Here is a 19,009-nt window from a genome sequence, read left to right on the forward strand (position 1 = left end):
AATAACATGAGAAGTAAGTAAATATGAAGCAGCATTAAGAAATCTTTTATTTAGTCCTTACAATAGCAATCAAGTCTATATATTTTTTTAAAATTACAATTATTTTAAACACATATTTTAAAAAAAGGTTTAATTACAGGCAAACATCCAATGAAACTCAAATACACAGATGATTAAGGAATGTGGATGTCTAAAATAAAAAAAAGTTCAAACGAACATAAACACATTGTGAGCTTGAGAAACTGCACAAATCTAAACAGATGACTTTACACCAGACACATTATTGCATAGGGTACCAAAAAAAAACTTTTCCTGAAAGAGTGTTTCACAATGAAGAATATATGAAAGTAATGATGTACATCCAAAAGTTGGTGCGCTGACAAAAATATTTGCGCTGCAATTTCTTACAGCTCAAAATAAAGCTGCTGAAGCACAAATTGCAGCAGCAGGAAGCGGTGAAAGCAAGTGAATTGATAAAATTGTTGCCAGTTATTTGCCTCCTAGCGGACTGTGGCATATGCAGAGTTAAGTATGCTTGTAATCCCAGTCAGTTGCGTACTTCACGCAGCTATAAGAACAGTCACATCTGTGTATAAGGAGAAAAGGTTGGATTGTATTTTAACTTGAGGTAAAATGGACGTCAGCTGTGTTGAATCACTGACCTTGAACACTTTGCTCTGATTAGGTGAGAGTTCCCGCTGCCACCTGAAGCCAGAGGCAGTTACTTCTTGCCACGATAATGGGCTCCGACCACCATGTAACTGTCAGGTGAGATGTTCAAGTTGGGTGGCTTTGGTTTGTCCTTACAGAGCCTGACCTCAGATTTACCTGCCAGCACTGCTCCTCCTCCTCCTTCTCCTCCTCTGCAGGGGTCATGTTTCTTCAGGTAACTCATAAAGGTCTCCCATCCTCCACCCACTCGTACCATCACGTGACGCTCATTCAGCATCTGCAAAGGTGACATTAGAGGGAATACTGGGTAATAAACCTTGCATATATTTTCTGGCTGATGCATTTCCAGGATGTTTTTGAACTCTCAAATATATGTTAAGCAGTGCTTCACACACACACACACACACACACACACACACACACACACACACACACACACACACACACGTGTGTGTGTAGCACTGGCTATGAAAGGCAAATGATGTCTTGGAAAGCTTTGTCAAAATCTCATTAAGCCAAATGAAACAGCTCCTCGTGGAACCAGCTGAGCACACACATACACACACACACACAGTGACGCACAATGGCGCACCCACACAGATCTGAAGCACAAGCCACCTAGCAGAACTATTTTAAATGATAATAATTACAGCGTTACCAGTCTGTCTGTTAACAGTAGTTACAGTGAGGTCAGTCGTGTCTGAATCAACAAATCGTACACAGACAGCCGTCCTTACAGCTGAAAACCAACTGCTGCCATGGCAACTAATGCCACAATATAGAGCCTTGAAAAAAAAGCAATGGAAGGAGAAATTGAGATGAGTTCGGCTCAGTCCCTCAACTCCCAGCAGACATTAACATTCCCAAGAGGCCCTGCAAAGCCATCCGTTGTTCTGTCAGCGCCAGCAACCCCCCCACCCACCTCCTGCCTTATCAGCAATAAAGCCTTCATTACAGGGCCATTAAGAATGCGATAATACAAGCAGATCTCCTCGCTTTATGTATGGAAGTGTGTGTGTGTGTGTCACGTGTATGGGATGGAAAAAAAAATCAATGGTACAAGCACAGACACACGCACACACGCAGGCGGGAGACACGGGCGGCTTTAGAGGAAACTCCAGACGTGGTGCGTCTCAGCTGTTATCCTACAGATTAAACTGTTGAGGTTGACAGGGGTCAAGTCTGACATCCTGAATAAACCACTCTCCCGTCACACTCCCAGGGAATATCAGTGTGACTGGTGCTCATTCTCAAAACGTCAGTCACAATACAAAATTTTTAAAAAACTGTCTAAACACAGTTGTTTTTTTCTTTGTCTTCATTTACTGTCACTGGCAAACCTCGTGTTTCAGTCCAGATTCTTAACAATGGACTGTCTAAGCTTAAACATATTAAATAAAGTAAAAGATAAACTTAGATTTGTTATTTGATGTAGACTATAAATAGCTTCTGCAGTCTACTATTTTCTGGGTGTAATTTTTCAAACATGGACCAATGTTGCCAAATAAAAGACAAACTTAATCATCTAAGAAGAAAATACAAAAAATAAAACAAGTCAGCATCTTTCTGAAGGAGATGATCTACCCTAGCCCTCTTTGTTACTTCAGGCTCCTTTATTTCTGTCTCTATAACCCCCGCCCTCCTCCCCCTCCCTGCAATGTCTGCAGCCCATAAACTAACGTCTGGATTCCCTTGTGTCCTCCATCGATTCCCTCTCTCCCCCTCTCCTCCTGAAAGATGCATTAGTGTACTCAGGGAAAAGGAGTCCTCTACACACATGCCAGTAGGAGGCAGGCTTTAGCCACAAGCGCTGATTTTGATGCTGTGAGCGCGCTCAGTTCTTAAATTTGACAGCAAACACACAAATTGATGAGCCATACCGGTTCTAATGCCATTAATCTGTTTCGCCTGTTGTACTCGGTTTCCCCTTTGCTAGAGATCTCACATCAGCGAGACCTCCTTATTGAATACAGGGTGCATGTCTAGGTGCAGACAGTATAATAGAAACCCTATAAGACAGCACATTGATTAGACCATTGCAGATTCTGAATGGCACTACAAGGTCAAATTGAGATATCTTGCTCAAAATAACTCCTCATTCGCCCGAAGATAAAGCTTAGTGACTTTAGTTACCCCCAAATCTTTCCTGTAGTGAAAAATCCACTACAGTAAAGATGTTCATCAGATTGGACACACGTTCATGATTTGGAGGACAGTTGTGGTGATGAAGATTTGCATAATCTTAAATTTACCTCTACAAAGCTAACGTCGCTCACATAAGCCTCAGCTACATTGTAATGTTTACTAAATCTGAGCTTACTAACAGGTAAAACCAAGACAACAAAGGCAGTAGATTTGGTCTGAGTACAGGTTTCATAAATATTTCACACATTCCTTGTTCATCATTTCTTCACATTCCACTGTTATGTCAAAGGTCGGCTATAGAACAAAGACCACATGGCTTCTGTTGAGTCAACGTCTTTCTCGAGAGCACTTGAGAAAGGAAGATGATGAAGTGTTTCTATGAAAACGATTTTAATCAACTATATGTGATCATGAAAAAAAAGAGTGCTTTTTAGGTTCATCACTATATTAGCATGATGTGTCTTAATATTGTGAGGTGCTTTGAATCTCTTTTCCTTCCATCAGCACAGCCAGACGGGGTCTCTGCTACAAAGCTGAACGAGAGCCTAATTGGGCAGAGAGAAGAAAGAGAAGCCTTCCTCTTTTTTAACACCAAAGAATAGCAAAGCACTCCAGGGCCAGCGTGATTGAATAGAGTCCAAAGGGAATAGAGAGAGAAGGGGAGAGAGAGGCGGGGTAGGAAGTTTACACGTGAGGAGGGGTGGTCATGCTCAGCCGCTCATTAACAAGCTGTCTGATTAAACCCATCGCTAATGACTTTGTCTTGGTAATCAATTGTATGTGCTCTTTAAAAAGGTCTGTACACACTGAAGGGGACACTCCCCTAGGAGCAGCACGGGGGTTATCACGGTATATGGAAATTGAGGTTTATGGTGTGTTTCCCCACTCACGTGTAAGCAGCTGTGGGTTTCAAGGTAATGGATGGCTTACTGATCACTCTATTCAAACAGCTCATGTTTGTCTGCTTTTCAGCAACCAGGAAAAAAGGAAGCAGTGCAATTTATCTACAAACTAATAATTAGGGATGAAGATGTGATGCAGGTTCAAGGACAGATGTTATATCTGAAAGACTGCATAAAGAATTTGAGCACACAAGGCAGTTTTGATAGCATAGAAAAGCTTTAATCTTGCTTATGCATTTAGCCAGCCCATGATTTGGCTATCATGCATCTGTACTTCCTCAGGTTTCTAAGAAGTGGTGTTCCAACATATGTTATATCTGTTATTATATGACAGATATGATTCTCTAAATAGGAAGTAAGAAATATGTAATCAGACACTAATGTCATAATGTAGCTGTTGCAACAGAACTTATGCATCTAATAAATATCATCTCCTGAACAAACACTGTGATCCAACCTTGAGAAACCTTATCAAGATCTCACCTTTTAGATTCCCAGTGATTATTTTTATGTTAAAACGATATACCGTGTACTCAGAACATACAGCAAGCATCAAGGTCACATTTTCAGTTTTTATAGATGGAGGGATGTATAAAAGACACTGAAGTACATCTTTGTATTCAAAACCGTACCCACGTACATGCACTATCGAGTGGGCTGCCATTTAAAATGCACACCAGGGTCATATCTTTGCAGAATCACCCTGAAAGAAACATGTTTATTTTTCTTCCAGGTTTGAACTCTTCACTGAAGGTCTGTGTACTGAATACAATCATTGTGAGCCCATTCGTATCCTGACCACTGGTTGCCAAGCAACCCTGCCTCCCCATCCTTGAGCCTTCAAAACACATGCATACAGATGGAGGATGTTTCAGGGAGGCTGAAAGACATCAGGGTCTCCATCCCAAGTGATGCAAATCAGTCCCTTTGACACATTGCACTTGTTGCTGACTCAACTCTTGATTAAACATTCACACCTCATATGTGATTATGTGTTATCTGTGACAAATGCTCACATTAGGTGTGGTTTATTATTTGTGTCTTTTGGTATCACAAAGCCTCCTGTCCTATTAGCGAACATACTTTAATATTTTATTTAAAAAAACATCAAGTTAAAGCATTGTCATCAAACTCATGCAATGTAAACCAAACTTCTATTAAAAATATATATTTACATACTACTTATTTGTTTATTATGTTTTTATACCCTTACCAGCCACTTTATTAGGTCCAGCTATTCACCTGCTCACTAATACATATCAGCCAATCAAATGGCAGAAACTCGGTGTATTTAGGAATGTAGACTTGGTCAAGATAGCCTACTGAGTTCACACTGAGCAGCAGAATGAGATAGAAAGGTGATTTAAGTGATTTTGAAGGTGGTGTTGTTGTTGGTGCTAGACTGGGTGCTCTGGGTGTTTCAGGAACTGTTGATTTACTAGAATGTTCCCACACAGTCTTTACAGAGAAGACAAAATATTCAGAGACCAGCAGTTCTCTGGGTGAAAGTCAGAGAAGTCTTGTTAATGTTAGAGGTCAGAGGAGAATGACCAGACTTTGACCTGAAAGGAATGCAGCAGTAACTCAAACAGCCACTTGTTACAACCAAGGTATGCAGAAGAGCATCTCTGAACAAGCAACACATTGAACCTTGAAGCAGATGAGGTACAGAAGTGGAAAACTACATAGGGTACCACAGCACTGCTATGTGGTCAGCCAAGAACAGGAAATTGCGGCTATATTTTGCACAAGGTCACCAAAAACCACTGTCCTCAAATGGCCTCCATAGCCACTGGATCTCAATCCATTGAGATGTCGTGGAACAGGAGATTCATATCATGGATCTGATAAATCTGCAGCAACTGCATGAAGCTATCACGTCAATTTGGACCACAATTTTTGAGGAATGTTTCCAGCACCTTGTTAAATCTATATCATGAAGAATTAATATAACTGTGGAGGCTAAAGGGGGTCCAACTCAGTACTGGCAAGGTGTACGTAACAAAGGGTCAGAGAGTGTATTTACTGTTTCTATTATGTTGGCTAAATTATCTAAAGAGTTGTATGGAGGACCTCAAAGTTACTGCATGAATGTTTCAAAATACAAGTAATTTTTAGGAGAAAGGGATAACGGAAACATACTTACTCGTATATAAAGAACTTTGTCCCCAACACGGTAACAGCCCTTTGGTTGTTTCTCGACCAGGAAGGTGACGGGACAACTGCAGGGTGGATTTTCAATCATGTTTCTTACCTGTTACAGATTCCACAGAGAAAACAAACTCAAAAAGAGTGTATTTTAAACAGTGTACCACTGAGATTAATTTCACTGGAAACAAAATACGCACAAAGTCATCCAAAATGCTGGTGCAGGAGCTCCTCCTGATGGTTGACTTGTTTGATGAGCGAGGAGTCAAGGCTGCAGGTGGGGAGTTAGTGGGAGGTGTAGCTTTCGGAGGGCGGGCGTTTACTGCGGTAAGGCAGACTTTGGTGGTGGATTCCAGGGTTTGGCCTGGTGAAGGCGCTGACAGCGGAGTTGAGGCAGATGCGTTGGTGGTGCAGGATGAAGGGAACAAAGGTGTTTGTGTCGAGACTGTGACTGTATAAGGAGTACAGGATGAGAGGGAGGACTGAGGAGGGGATGAAAACATAGTTACTGGGTTTGTTGTGGCTGATGGAAGATCAGAGGCAAGCGAAGCAGCGAGGGGTTCAGATGGACTGGATGCGCTTGGAGTGAGGGGAGCGGGTGCAGGGGGAGGGGGAGAAGGGGCAGGTGGCAGGGACGGCTGGGATGGTGAATACAATGAGAAAGGAGGAAAAATGAAAAGAGGGGATGATGGAGATAAGCTCCCTGCCTCCTCCCTCTGCATCTCGCTCTCCAACTTAACCAACCCCGGTGGCTCCACGCCGTACCTGAAAGTGATATTTAACAGAAAAATTTGCATTTGCACAAATAAATCAACACAGGAGAGAGAACATGGTGCTTAAACTCTTGGAGATACTTCAGCAGTTATCACTTAGTTTTTTTAAAAGTGAGCACCTAATGCAGCTAGAAATGAAAACTTAAGAGGTGAAAAGTAATGAATAAGGAGTTGCTATTGCAGTGAAAATCAAAGGATAAAAAGAAAATGAGATGACAAGAAAATTAAATATAGAAAAGAAAATTAAATACCAAAGTAAAATGATAGATTTTGTGGAAACTGGTTCTCCAGTTTACAATAAAACAGGAAAACACGCAGCTATTGGCAGTAGAATGAAAATGATATAAAAATAATATATTTCATTTAAGTGTAATGCAATCATGGTTTTATTTTTGGAGCTGCTCTGTGGATGAACGAATAGTTATGTCTATAACTTCTGTTCCCTGAAGGAGAGGAACGAGGTACAACACATAAGTATGGGATATCACGCCCTCGCGTGTCCTGGCTGAAGAAACCTTTATTCACGCCTTTAAGGCAGATGACGTGTGATGACACGCGCACGGCCCCGCCCGCACATATAGCCGCTGTCATCACAGTCATCCCTCAGTTCGATAGCCGCTCTTCACCGAGCCAACTGCTCAGTGGGGCCACCCTGTGTTGTACCTCGTTCCTCTCCTTCAGGGAACAGAAGTTATAGACATAACTATTCGTTCCCTTTCAGTCGATTCACTCGGTACAACACATAAGTATGGGACATATATACACGCCCCGCAGAGCAGCCACCGAACCGGAATGGGACCACCACATCCTTAGTGAGTGGTAGACCCAGCAGAAAGGACAGCATGAGCCACCGAAGGGGCTGTAACGTCCAACCGATAAAACCGCACAAAAGTGTGCGGCGATGCCCAACTAGCTGCTGCACAAATATCAGCTACAGGCACCCCTCTAAAAAGAGCCCATGAGGTCGCCATCCCGCTGGTGGAATGAGCTCCCACCCCGTGGGGCAACGCAAGACCTCTGGTGCCGTATGCCAGTGAGATAGCTTCTATAATCCAGTGGGACAGCCTCTGTTTGGACAGAGCTCTACCTCTATTTGGATTAGCGAAGCAGACAAACAGCTGGTCACATAAACGCACATCCTGAGTGCGCTCAATGTAGGTGCGTAGCACACGCACTGGACAAAGAGAATGCATCCTCCTCTGCTCCTCAGATTCAAAAGGAGGGGAGCAAAAGCTCAGCAACTCAAACTCCATTGAGCTATAAGATGCAGGCATGATCTTGGGAAAATAGGCAGCATTTGGACGCAATACGACCTTGTGGCCATCAGGAGAAAACTGTGTGCAGGCGGGATGCACAGACAGCGCATGAAGGTCACCCACTCGCTTCGCTGAAGCCAAAGCGAGAAGTAATGCGGTCTTATATGAAAGAAATTTCATATCCACAGACTCAATGGGTTCAAACGGGGGGCTACAAAGGGCCTCCAGCACCAAAGACAAGTCCCAAGCAGGGACACTGGACTTAAGCACGGGCCTCAGCCGGCGAACCCCTTTCAGAAAACGTATGGCGAGGGGATGAGCACCTGGTGTCACCCCGTCAAAGCCAATATGACAAGCAGATATAGCTGCTAAATAAACCTTGATTGTCGAAAACGAAAGGCCTTTATCCAGCAGCTCCTGCAGGAATGTCAAAACATCCACAATAGAGCACTGAAATGGGAGAGTATGGCGGTCCTGGCACCATTGCTCGAAGGCTCGCCATTTGTAAGCGTACAAGCCTCTAGTAGATGAGGCTCTAGCACTCTGAATTGTCGCTATCACACTAGGTGGCAAACCCTTAGCAACCAAGTTTAACCTCTCAGCAGGTAAGCATGAAGGCGCCACAGATCCGGGCGCGGATGAAACACTTCTCCTCCCGCCTGAGAGAGGAGATCCCTGCGGAGAGGAAGCTGCCAAGGACTCGCTGCTAGCAGGCTGATTATCTCTGCATACCACGACCTCGCGGGCCACCAGGATCAGAGAGAGGGAATGCCGACGCACCCTCTCTAGAACTGGAGATATCATTTCCACTGGGGGAAATGCATACAGGAGCACGTCTGGCCATTGGTGCGCTAGCGCGTCCAAGCCCAAGGGTGCATCGTGGTCGATTATGGAGAAGTACAGGGGGCAGTGAGTATTTACCCTGGAAGCAAAAAGATCTATTTGCGCCTCGCCAAATAGATCCCAAATCTGAGCCACTATTGAAGGGTGTAACCTCCATTCTCTCACCAGAGGACCCCCCCTGGAGAGAAGGTCCGGCCCCAGGTTCAGGTGGCCCGGGACATGGGTGGCTCTTAGAGCCAGAAAATGAACACTGCACCATAACAGCAGAGAGCGAGACAGCTGCAACAGGGGAAGAGAGCGTGTTCCTCCCTGCCTGTTTATGTAAGACACCACTGTTGAATTGTCCGTCCTGACTAAGACATGCTGGCCCTGCAGGACTGGACGGAAATGCTTTAGAGCTAAGAACACTGCTAACAGCTCTAAGTGGTTGATGTGCAGCTGGCGCTGAGCTGCGAACCAGATCCCTCTCACTGACGCACCCTCGCACAGCGCTCCCCACCCTCTTAGGGAAGCATCTGTGGACACCACCTTGCGAAACAACACCCTCCCAATCCGAGAGCCCTGATGCAGCAGCCTGGGCTCCCTCCAAGGACGGAGAGCTAGCATGCAAGACGCGGTTACCGGCAGCCTCCTCCGGAGGTGACGCGAAGCACACAAACGGTGAGAGAGAGTCCAGCGTTGAAACGCCCTCATTTTTAACAGTCCAAGTGGCACTACGGCGATCATAGATGCCATCATGCCCAACAAGCGCAATATCGTCTGGAAACGCAGTCTGCGTCCCAGCTGAAACTGAGCGAGGCAGCGATGAAACGCGGCCACTCTGTGCTCCGACAAACGTGCGCGGCTGGAAAGAGAGCATATTTCCAGACCGAGAAAAGTAATCTGTTGACTCGGGATTAGCGAGCTCTTTTGAAAGTTCACAGAGAACCCCAGTGTCTGAATGTGTGACAGAACCAGCGACAGCTGTGTCTCCGCCTGCTCTCTGGAGCAAGCTACGAGAGCCCAGTCGTCTAGGTAGGCTAAGATGCGGATGCCTCTCTCTCTGAGGGGCGCTAGCGCTGCCTCGGCACATTTCGTAAAGGTGCGGGGAGCGAGCGACAGCCCGAACGGCAGCACTAGGTATTCGTAGGCTACGCCCTCGAATGCAAACCTCAGAAACTGCCTGTGTTTCGGGTGTATAGCGACATGAAAATAAGCATCTGTTAGATCGATTGTCGCAAACCAATCTCTCGGGCCGACTGCATTCAAGAGCTGTCTGAGTGTTAGCATCTTGAACCTGTACGTTCGTAGATACGTGTTCAAGACTCGTAGGTCGAGGATGGGACGAAGCCCTCCCCTTTTTTCCGGAACGACAAAATAACGGCTGTACCAACCTTTGTCTGTCTCCGAAGCGGGGACCACTCGTATTGCTCTTTTTTGCAATAGCGCCTGTATTTCCTCTCTGAGTATCATGGCTGCCTCGGTGTTGACAGTCGTGTTTACGACTCTTTGGAAACGAGGCGGCTTGACCCGGAACTGCAACCGGTAACCCATGGCAACGGTTTGCAGCACCCACGGAGAGGGGGCGCAAGCGCGCCACTGAGGGAAGTGAGCAGCCAGCCGGCTAACCTGCAGCACCGTCGGCGGGGCGTCGTCGCCCCCCAGTGTGTCTGCAGGGAACTGCATCACCTGGCTCATTCTGCCTGCAGGCTGAGCATTTGTGATTGTTTGAGAATAAACAACACTCTTTATTGATTGTAACATGGAAACATGTACATTCATACATTTTGTTGGATGCACCTTTTCTGGGGCACAACAATGAAAAACAGCGGGAACACTCGATGTGGTCACTTGAACATTTAACACACCTGAACAGGGAGTTACCTGAGGCAATTTGTGTGCAGGGGTTTTGTGCTTGGGAGACGGTGATAGGAAAGTGCAGCGCCTTCTGGGGCTGACAACCTGAACAGAACTTAAGCGGCACCTCTTGTGCGGCAACAGAGGGGTAAAAACAGCGTCTCCCTGCTGCTGGACCCCTTCTCGACTCGAAACCACAGCTAGGAGGGCTGAGGCTTCTTCCTCCTTGGCGTCGGGTCCCGTCGGGGGCCCGAGGGTGGGCCTTTGCTCCAGGCCGACTGGCGTGGAGCTCGGGCCGGAGGACGTGCTCTCGCCGGCGGCACACCCACTCCAGCAGTGGGCGCCGGTCTCTTGCCAGTCGTCAGAGGAGCGGCGGGCCTGTGAGAGCTAGCTGCGGGCTTGGGCTGGAGCTGACGTCTGGGGATGATGTCGCGCAGAGCTTCCGTCTGCTTCTTCCTCAGATCGAATCTAGCCTGAATGGCTTCAAGTGAATGTCCGAATAACCCAGCCGCAGACACTGGTGCGTCCAGATACACAGCTGTGTCCCTATCCGGGACGTCGGAGAGGGTCAGCCACAGGTGCCTCTGCGCCACTACTGTCGAAGCCATCCCTCTGCCCAGGGAGAGCGCTGCACAGCGAGACGCACGGAGGATGTAATCCGTGGTGACTCTGACCTCGTTAAGAAGAGGTGCCAGCGGGCTGTCATCAGGAACCAGCGATCCAAGCTCCGCCAGGCACATTGCCTGGTACGTCTGGAGCATGGTGACGGAGCTCATGGCGCGAGCAGTGCCGGCCTGAGCCCGATAAATCTTCTCCAGCTGCGAGGCAGAGAATCTGCAGTGCTTGGACGGCAGAGTTGCGGGGCCACCGACACCATGGTTATGGGACGGGGCCAGATAAGCAGCCAGAGACGGCTCCATAGGGGGTGGGTTAGCTAAGCCAGCCCCCTCGGCGCCGTCCAATTCCATGTACTGTCCATAGCCGGGCACAGTGACGCGGGTAGACAGAGGTTTGTCCCATGACGCTGTTAGCTCGCAGAGAAAGTCTGGGAACATGGGAAGGCAGTTTTTGGCCGTTGCGGGCTCCGGTGGGAGGAAAAAACCCGCGAACCGCGACGGCTTCCGAGCTGGTGGAGGAGAGGGCCAGTCCACCTGCAGCTTCTCAGCAGCACGGCGAAACAGGGAGAAAAGAGAGGTGTCATCGTGGCCGACCGGCGCAGCAGCGGCGGCACATTGGGCCGACAATGAGCTCTCCTGCTCATCCTCCGACAAACCATGGATGTCCAGGCCGATGTCCAGCACGTCATCGTCTTCCTGGGGAGCGCTGGCGGGCTTCAACCCAGGCTGAAGCCCGTCAGCGCTCCTGCATGGTTCCGGCTCGTCATCGGCTAACCCGTCAACATATTCCATGTGGTCAGCCCAGCTAATCGCGGGGACATCGACCGGAAAATCCTCGTCTTCGGACTCGGACGAAGCCGGGGCTCCAGACTCGGAAAGGAGAGGGTCATGCCGTGCGACAGCCGAGCGTCCCAGCACTCTTTCCACAAACGTCACCCGTCTTTCCAGGGTCGAGCGCCGGAGCTGGCGACAAAACGCACAGGCTTCGGGCTCCGTCAACGCTCTCCTAGCGTGGACGATCCCCAGGCAGACAGGGCAGGCATCGTGCTGGTCGCTGTCGTGCAAAGAGAAACCGCATCCCTGAGGACAGGGGCGAACAGAAGATTTCTGCTTTGCTCGCTTCGGTTTGGAGTCCATTCCAAAACGCAAAGCGAAACGCTGCACAAGAAAAACTTGAAAATAGCGCTCCGCGGGCAGCCTACACACCAACTGGGCGGTGGAGGCTAACACCAACAGGGGCAGTTAAGCTAAGTTCAAGTTGGCAGACAACGGAGCTAACTAGCAGCAGCTAGCTAGCCCAACTCAGCAGAGGTGTTCTCAGCGAGGTGAAGAGCGTAAGAACTGAGGGATGACTGTGATGACAGCGGCTATATGTGCGGGCGGGGCCGTGCGCGTGTCATCACACGTCATCTGCCTTAAAGGCGTGAATAAAGGTTTCTTCAGCCAGGACACGCGAGGGCGTGATATCCCATACTTATGTGTTGTACCGAGTGAATCGACTGAAAGGGAACAGTTGGTTATTCATAGTTACCTAGCTGCAATCCGTCCCAGCTCCATCAGGCACAGGCACACCTCCCGAGGCTGCTTGTGGAGGACTTCAGGCAGCACATGCGTGACATACAGACAAAGAGGATACAGGGGTACGAATAAAAAAAAGGTCACTTATCTGAAAGGAAAGATCTTTCCAGAGATAAGCTTCTGTTTTTGTCAAAAAAAAAAGAAAAAAAAGCGGGGCCTGCAGCCTGAACATAGAGGATATGTTTCAGGAGGTATTCTGTCTCTATTGTGCATCTCTCTCTTTGAATCAGGAATTCCTCAGGGCCCCGGATGTGCTGCTGGGGGCATGAAGGCATGAAGTCATCAACAAGTAAGCCACTTCAGTCCATTATGGTTTATTTAAAAATGGCTCTACACTCAGTTTGTGTCAGAAAACATTATCATTAATTTGTTATTTGTCAAGATGACAAACGTTTGAGTCCAAGAGCATCACATTATCCACAGCATTCACTTATGGCAAAAAAAAAGTTATACAATCAGCAAACAGCTGCGTTTCTATTGACTCATCTGTTTTGACAAAAGAAAGAAGTTTATATCATCCCCCCCTTTGTGTCACTGATGAAGTAAACTTAAGTCTGTCAAACTGTGGTAACTGTATTTTCCCACTTCCCTCAATTAATCAAGTGAAGTGGGTAACTTTGCCTGCAGGGGAGACTCATTGTTGCTGGTGGGGATTAGCCTGTACATTATCATTCCTACGCATCTGCCACCTTGCAGAGACATGCCCATCTAAGACGTGCAAAAATGTTCTTTCTTAGACTTACTTACTGCATTTAATTTGATTAAAACTGGTACTTCAATTGGACTTGACTGGAGTGAGATGTGAGATATGTATACTTCACTTTTTCACAAACATTTTCACAAACATTTTATCACCAACTCACTGGACTGTTAATGTTTAATTTGAAACAACTGGTTTAGTACAGTGGTTCTTAACCTGGGTTCGATCGAAGCCTAGGGGTTCGGTGAGTCGGTCTCAGGGGTTCGGCAGAGCCTGCGCCGTGACATGCACGGCTCATTTTGTGCACCAGTAAAAAACATATCTATGTCTTGAATTTGAAAAAAATCATATTTTATTTTTCACTAAGTTCAGTGAATGCGCATATGAAACTGGTGGGGTTCGGTACCTCCAACAAGGTTAAGTACCACTGGTTTAGTAGTTTTGCAACTGTTACTATAGTATTGTGCAAATGTTTATAGTCACCTTTCATGGGAAAACATACATGGCAACACAGTATATAAGGCAAAAAAAAGGATTTGGACTTGCTTGAAAGTTAATATTTGGTATGACCACTTCAATACAGCCTGAACTCTCTCAAGCAAGCTTTCTTGTAATTTCTTTAAGTAGTCTTCATGAAGAGTTCTCCAGGCTTCTTGAAGGAAATTCAAAGCTCTTCTTTGGATGGTAGAAGCCTTTTGTTCAGTTCTCTGTCAAGATGATCAAACGCTGCTTCAATAATTGTGACGTCTGGGCTCTGAGGAGGCCAGTCCATGGCTGACAGTGTTCCACTGTGTGTACCTCTATTGAGGTATGCTTTTACTGCACTGGCAGTGTGTTTTGGATCACTATCATACTGAAAAATGAAGCCATTGCCAGTCAGACACCTTTTCAGTGCATAGTGGATCAAAATATGATTGGACTTTTTTGTGGTTATAATTCTATCAATTTTGATAAGATCTCTGACACGGCTGGCTAAAATGAAGCCTCAAAGTATCACTGCACACCATGCTGAGATATAACATGTTCATGTTAATCAGTAATGTGCTGTAAGTGCTGTGAGGCATGATTCACTTGAGCCTTGTATTGTTAAAAGAAACAAAGGTCTGAATTTCTCTGCTCCATTAGGTAAAATTCAATCTCCAGTCCTAACTCACCCAAATCCTCAGACTCGAAAAGGTAAGTCTCATCAACACCAATCTTTCGACACCAGTAGAGGAAGTTGGCTGTGTTGTCCCTGGCGAAAAATGATCCAGAAGTTGCATCAGCTCGCCAGTGGATCACTCTTCTTGTGAAGACCTGTGATTGATTGTTTTCAACAAGCACATTCACAGAGAGGCAGTGGAAACATAAGCTCTCATTTCTAAGAAGCACACTGACTGGCTTTATCCCGGATCAGTGTTTCAGGGTACACAATGGATCCTGTCCAATGACCAACAATAGAAAAGCCTTCTTTAGTGAGTTTGAGCATAAACACACTGAGTGGAAGAGACAACTTCCTCTCCACTTGCATTATGCCAGCATTTCGTGTGCAAGGAGGGCATATCAGGGGTAAGATCTTTTCAAAACACAACTGTAGTAAGGAGAGGCTTACCGAAAGAAAACATGAATAGACATAACAGACATAGACAAGCACTGAATGAAATGCCAGACATTATCACTGCCAACGTCGGACCTGACCTAGTTTCTACCTGAACTCTGACTGTTCATAAGTTAGATTTCATTTGTTTTGTTTTTATTTTGTTGTTATTAAAATGACTCACATTTCGTGTTTTTGCATTAGTCTTATCTTCTTTTCCTTTTGGTGTGCAAATAATTGTGCACATTACTTTGTGTTGTCACATCACCTTGCCATTGTTGTTGTGTATCATCTTGTCCTGCAGCAGCTGAGCCAGCTCACAGAGCAGAACGCCATTATCCAAACTCTCCATCAGATTATCTGCTGTGAGGTCCACTCCTGGGCAGAATTCACACATGACACACAGAAATTTCACAACTGTAACTCAGGATTGCTTGCTTTTTGCATTTTGCTTTACTCAAAAAAAGATCTTAGAAGTCGATCGAATATGTTCCTCTATTGGTTTTTCCAGGAGGATCTTATCCATTTGTTTTCATAAGAAGGATTCTTTAACAATGAGATGCACTCAGAATAATCCAATATGAAATCAATAATTCTGGATTATACTGTAGTTCAGTGAAAATGAACATGGGTGAACCAATGTTTGAAATAATAATGACATGATTACATCTGTTTTTTTCTGTATTGACCTTCGAATTCTAATTTCCTTTAAATGCCAAAGATTATTTATGAGTTTGATAAAATATATAAAAACAACCAGAAACACCCCGTCAGCGTTTACACATTACAATTATGACTTTGTGACTTTGAAATGAGAATAATAATTTAATAAAATTTTTATATAAATTCTAAACATTTACGTAATATAATCTCCATCTCTACTCCAACTCTTAATATGAGGATGTGTAGTCTGTTTAAAACTGTATTTGATTCCAAACATAATGACTGATATATTCACACTTTGTAAATAGTGTTAATAATATCTTTTAATACTTTGAATTCAGTTTGGGTTTTCTCTAATCCACACATTTCTTTTAAGTTGGCAACACCGAGATCTAGTAACACCTTGTTATCATGATTGACTACAACCGTCAGTTTCTTGTTGTCAGCATAAAGGATTTGTTTGACAGCACTTATTGGATTGACTCAGAGCAATGGGAAAGTCCAAGAAACTCAGCGAAGAGCTAATAAGATTATGGATTTACACATAATAGGAAGGTCTCTTGGAGACATTTCTAAACTACTGCATTTCAATGCATTTAAGTACAATTTATTCAGATGTGTCACCACTTTGCCAAAACTGTCACTTTCAGATGAAAGGAAATTGGTTTGGATGTTCAGGAACACCAAGGTTCAACCCTGCAATGAACTGGGAACTGCAAGAACACCAGAATTATTTTCCACAGTGAAGCAAGTTTTACATTGAGAGAACAAAGACCAAGAAAGAAGTATCTGCTCAGAACTGAAGCCTTCAAGCTTGTCTGACATTTGCAGCTGCTCACATGGATAAGCCAAATGCCTTCTGGAACACTGTACCAGCTGTCAAGGACTGGAGGATGACTTCCAAATTCTTCAACTTCACCTCAAATCAATAGACCTCAGTCTTATTGAAAATTTGTGTAATATCGACCAAATATCAAATATTGAACCAGAATTAAGCCAGAAGCTTGTTGATGGCTGATTGAGGTGCAACTTGCATTTAACATTTATTGGGAGTGTGACTGTGTGGATTAGAAAAAAAATCCAAACTAAATTCAAGATTTTGTAGCCATGTTTTGTTTTGAAATTATAGTATTATAGCTAAACTGAGTCCCAGCAAAATCTAAAGGTTATCTATGGACCATCCAGTTGAGTACTGCAATGCAATACTGCAATATTTTTTTGCAATGCTTTTTATTACAGTTAGTTAAGAATTCTGCTGCAAGAAACAGGAAAAATGAGCATATTACTCTAATCCTCAGCTACTTGTTTTGGCTTCCAATCAAATACAGAATAAAAAGTATTGGTTATTGTTTAGAAATTGTTAAATAGCTTGGGGCCTAAATATATAACTGAGATTTTTAATGGATAAAAACCTAGTAGGTCTCTAAGGTCTGCAAGATCTGATCATCATTGGCTAAAAACAGTATTATTCAATACAGTTTATTACAAAATAAAAAGTTGTCTCACCCATCATGGTGTTGAGCCAGAAGGCCAGGTCTTCTTTCATGGGCAGAAGGCTGGCGTCATGGCGGTAGGGGAGCCACTGGTGGTACTCCTGGGGACAGGCCAGGCCTGGTCCAGAGTGTCTGTACCTTAGTGAGAGACAGCCATTCATCCCCAATCCAGTCAACTGCCTCGGGGTGATGGGACTGCCAAGAGTGGCTTTCGTTGCTCCAACTTCACTGTCCATGCTTCAGCACCAAATGATCTTTGATGGATCCCAATAGTCCAGAGAAACTGGATTTAAAAAGAAGACCATTTAAGACCGCACATGACTCCGGTCCTCCAATTTTTATTCATTTATTGCATCTCAATAGTCAAGCACACCTGCTCTTCATCAGTAATGTGCAGAGTAGTGTTGTCTCAAATTAGGGTATGACATTCACACAGCTGACCTCCGAACTTCCTCTGCTCCCTTTACGGATCACCAGATGAGTTCCATCTCACTCCTCTTCTGTCACACCAACCCTCTGCATGTCCTCCTTCACTACATCAATGAATCTTATTCTTTCTCTTTCCCTCCTGTCATATTCAACATCCTCTGTCCTATATATCCACTTTCCCTCCTCTAACTGCGGGCCTTAATTTTATATCTGTTACCCATGAAGAAAGTTAAAATAGATCAGACATATTAAAACTATGAATAGCAGTTAAAATAATTCATATACCTATATATGCTAAATGTTGTAAAGGTGCAAACATCTAATTAGATTATAATACATCTAAAGCCAAATACATAATTTAAAATATAATGGTTTTTCAAGGGTAATATTTGTAAGTCCTTTAAAGTGAATGTACAAAAACAACAAAACATGTTGAAACCTTCTCCAAAAGCTGCGGCACTGGTTTTCATGTGCAAACTCTGTTTTCACAACCAAACAATCCACACAATCATTAATCAAAGGGATTAAACTGACTGACTGCAGGCAGCTTGTGTTTAATAAGATGTACAGCCACAGCCCCGAGCCAGTCTCCTGGTGCTGCTGCATGGCTCATTTGTCCTGTTCCCAGAGCAGTCACGATCGTAAAGCTCAGCACCATGCAAAGACTTGCTCTCGCTAATCAGCTAGAATTAAGATGACAACATGTACAGTGGGTCAGTGGGTGTGCTGACTGATATATACTAGAGATATGATTACTTTGAGCCAGTTGACTGACTTTAATGTGTCACTATAAAGTAACAAGGCAAGAAAACGTTCTGGATGGTGGGGGTGTTTTTCTAAGCTACCGGTGAGATGTAAAATAAGATCTGAGCAGTCCAGCATAGGCAAAAAAATCAATTAATTTTAAGGCTTCTCAAATGCCAAAACACTTCACAGAGGGTGGAAATATTACAGTTGGAATAAGGATATGCTTCTTGTAGTTCTTTGACCCAATGCAGAACCTGATATATTGCATTCATTAAAAGCAGAGACAAGTTTAATCTTTTTTACTACACATTCCTGCAGCAACCTCAGCTGCACCGGGAAACAAGCCTCACTGATGCTTATGTGTGGGTTCTCTGAGCGTAGTCTACAAGTCACGACACAGCAGCAACAAAATTAAGCCAACGCCGAAATACCAAAAACTGCTGCTCATGTGGTGGCCATCTGAGGCTACCAGTAGGCCTGTATATTAAAGGTAGACAGTTTTACAGGATTAAAAGCCTGACAGAAAAATAGTTTTGCTCCCGGTGGCTCTTCATAACCAGTGTAGGGTGGGTGATTTTTTTTTTTTTTTTTTTTTTTTACAACTCAACCATCAAGACTTTACCTAGAGCTG

At 44.7% G+C, this 19,009-nt stretch overlaps 1 protein-coding gene across 1 annotated transcript; it reads right to left on the reverse strand.

Annotated features, from left to right (window-relative positions):
* Positions 1-76: 76 nt before the first annotated feature.
* Positions 77-17,363, reverse strand: gas2b (growth arrest-specific 2b). The gene is made up of 7 exons (XM_065471639.1): positions 17,216-17,363; positions 15,315-15,424; positions 14,625-14,766; positions 12,724-12,787; positions 6,068-6,632; positions 5,866-5,973; positions 77-949 (listed from the first exon to the last, which is right to left on the reverse strand). Exons 1-7 carry the CDS (start codon positions 17,361-17,363, stop codon positions 722-724), a joined length of 1,365 nt encoding a protein of 454 aa, XP_065327711.1. The 3' UTR covers positions 77-721.
* Between the last annotated feature and the right edge of the window lie 1,646 nt (positions 17,364-19,009).

This window comes from Pelmatolapia mariae, linkage group LG1 (assembly GCF_036321145.2).
Source record: "Pelmatolapia mariae isolate MD_Pm_ZW linkage group LG1, Pm_UMD_F_2, whole genome shotgun sequence".
NCBI lineage: Eukaryota > Metazoa > Chordata > Actinopteri > Cichliformes > Cichlidae > Pelmatolapia > Pelmatolapia mariae.

What these genes read in the sequence shown, in the direction of transcription:
- gas2b (XM_065471639.1), bottom strand. Translation starts at nt 17,363, where the DNA reads ATGAATGGCTGTCTCTCACTAAGGTACAGACACTCTGGACCAGGCCTG. An exon ending in CTGGGACGGATTGCAGCTAG is followed by an intron (nt 6,633 to 12,723) that starts GTAACTATGAAT and finishes TATCACTTTCAG; the next exon opens with GTACGGCGTGGAGCCACCGG. An exon ending in ACAAAGTTCTTTATATACGA is followed by an intron (nt 950 to 5,865) that starts GTAAGTATGTTT and finishes TCACCTTTGCAG; the next exon opens with ATGCTGAATGAGCGTCACGT.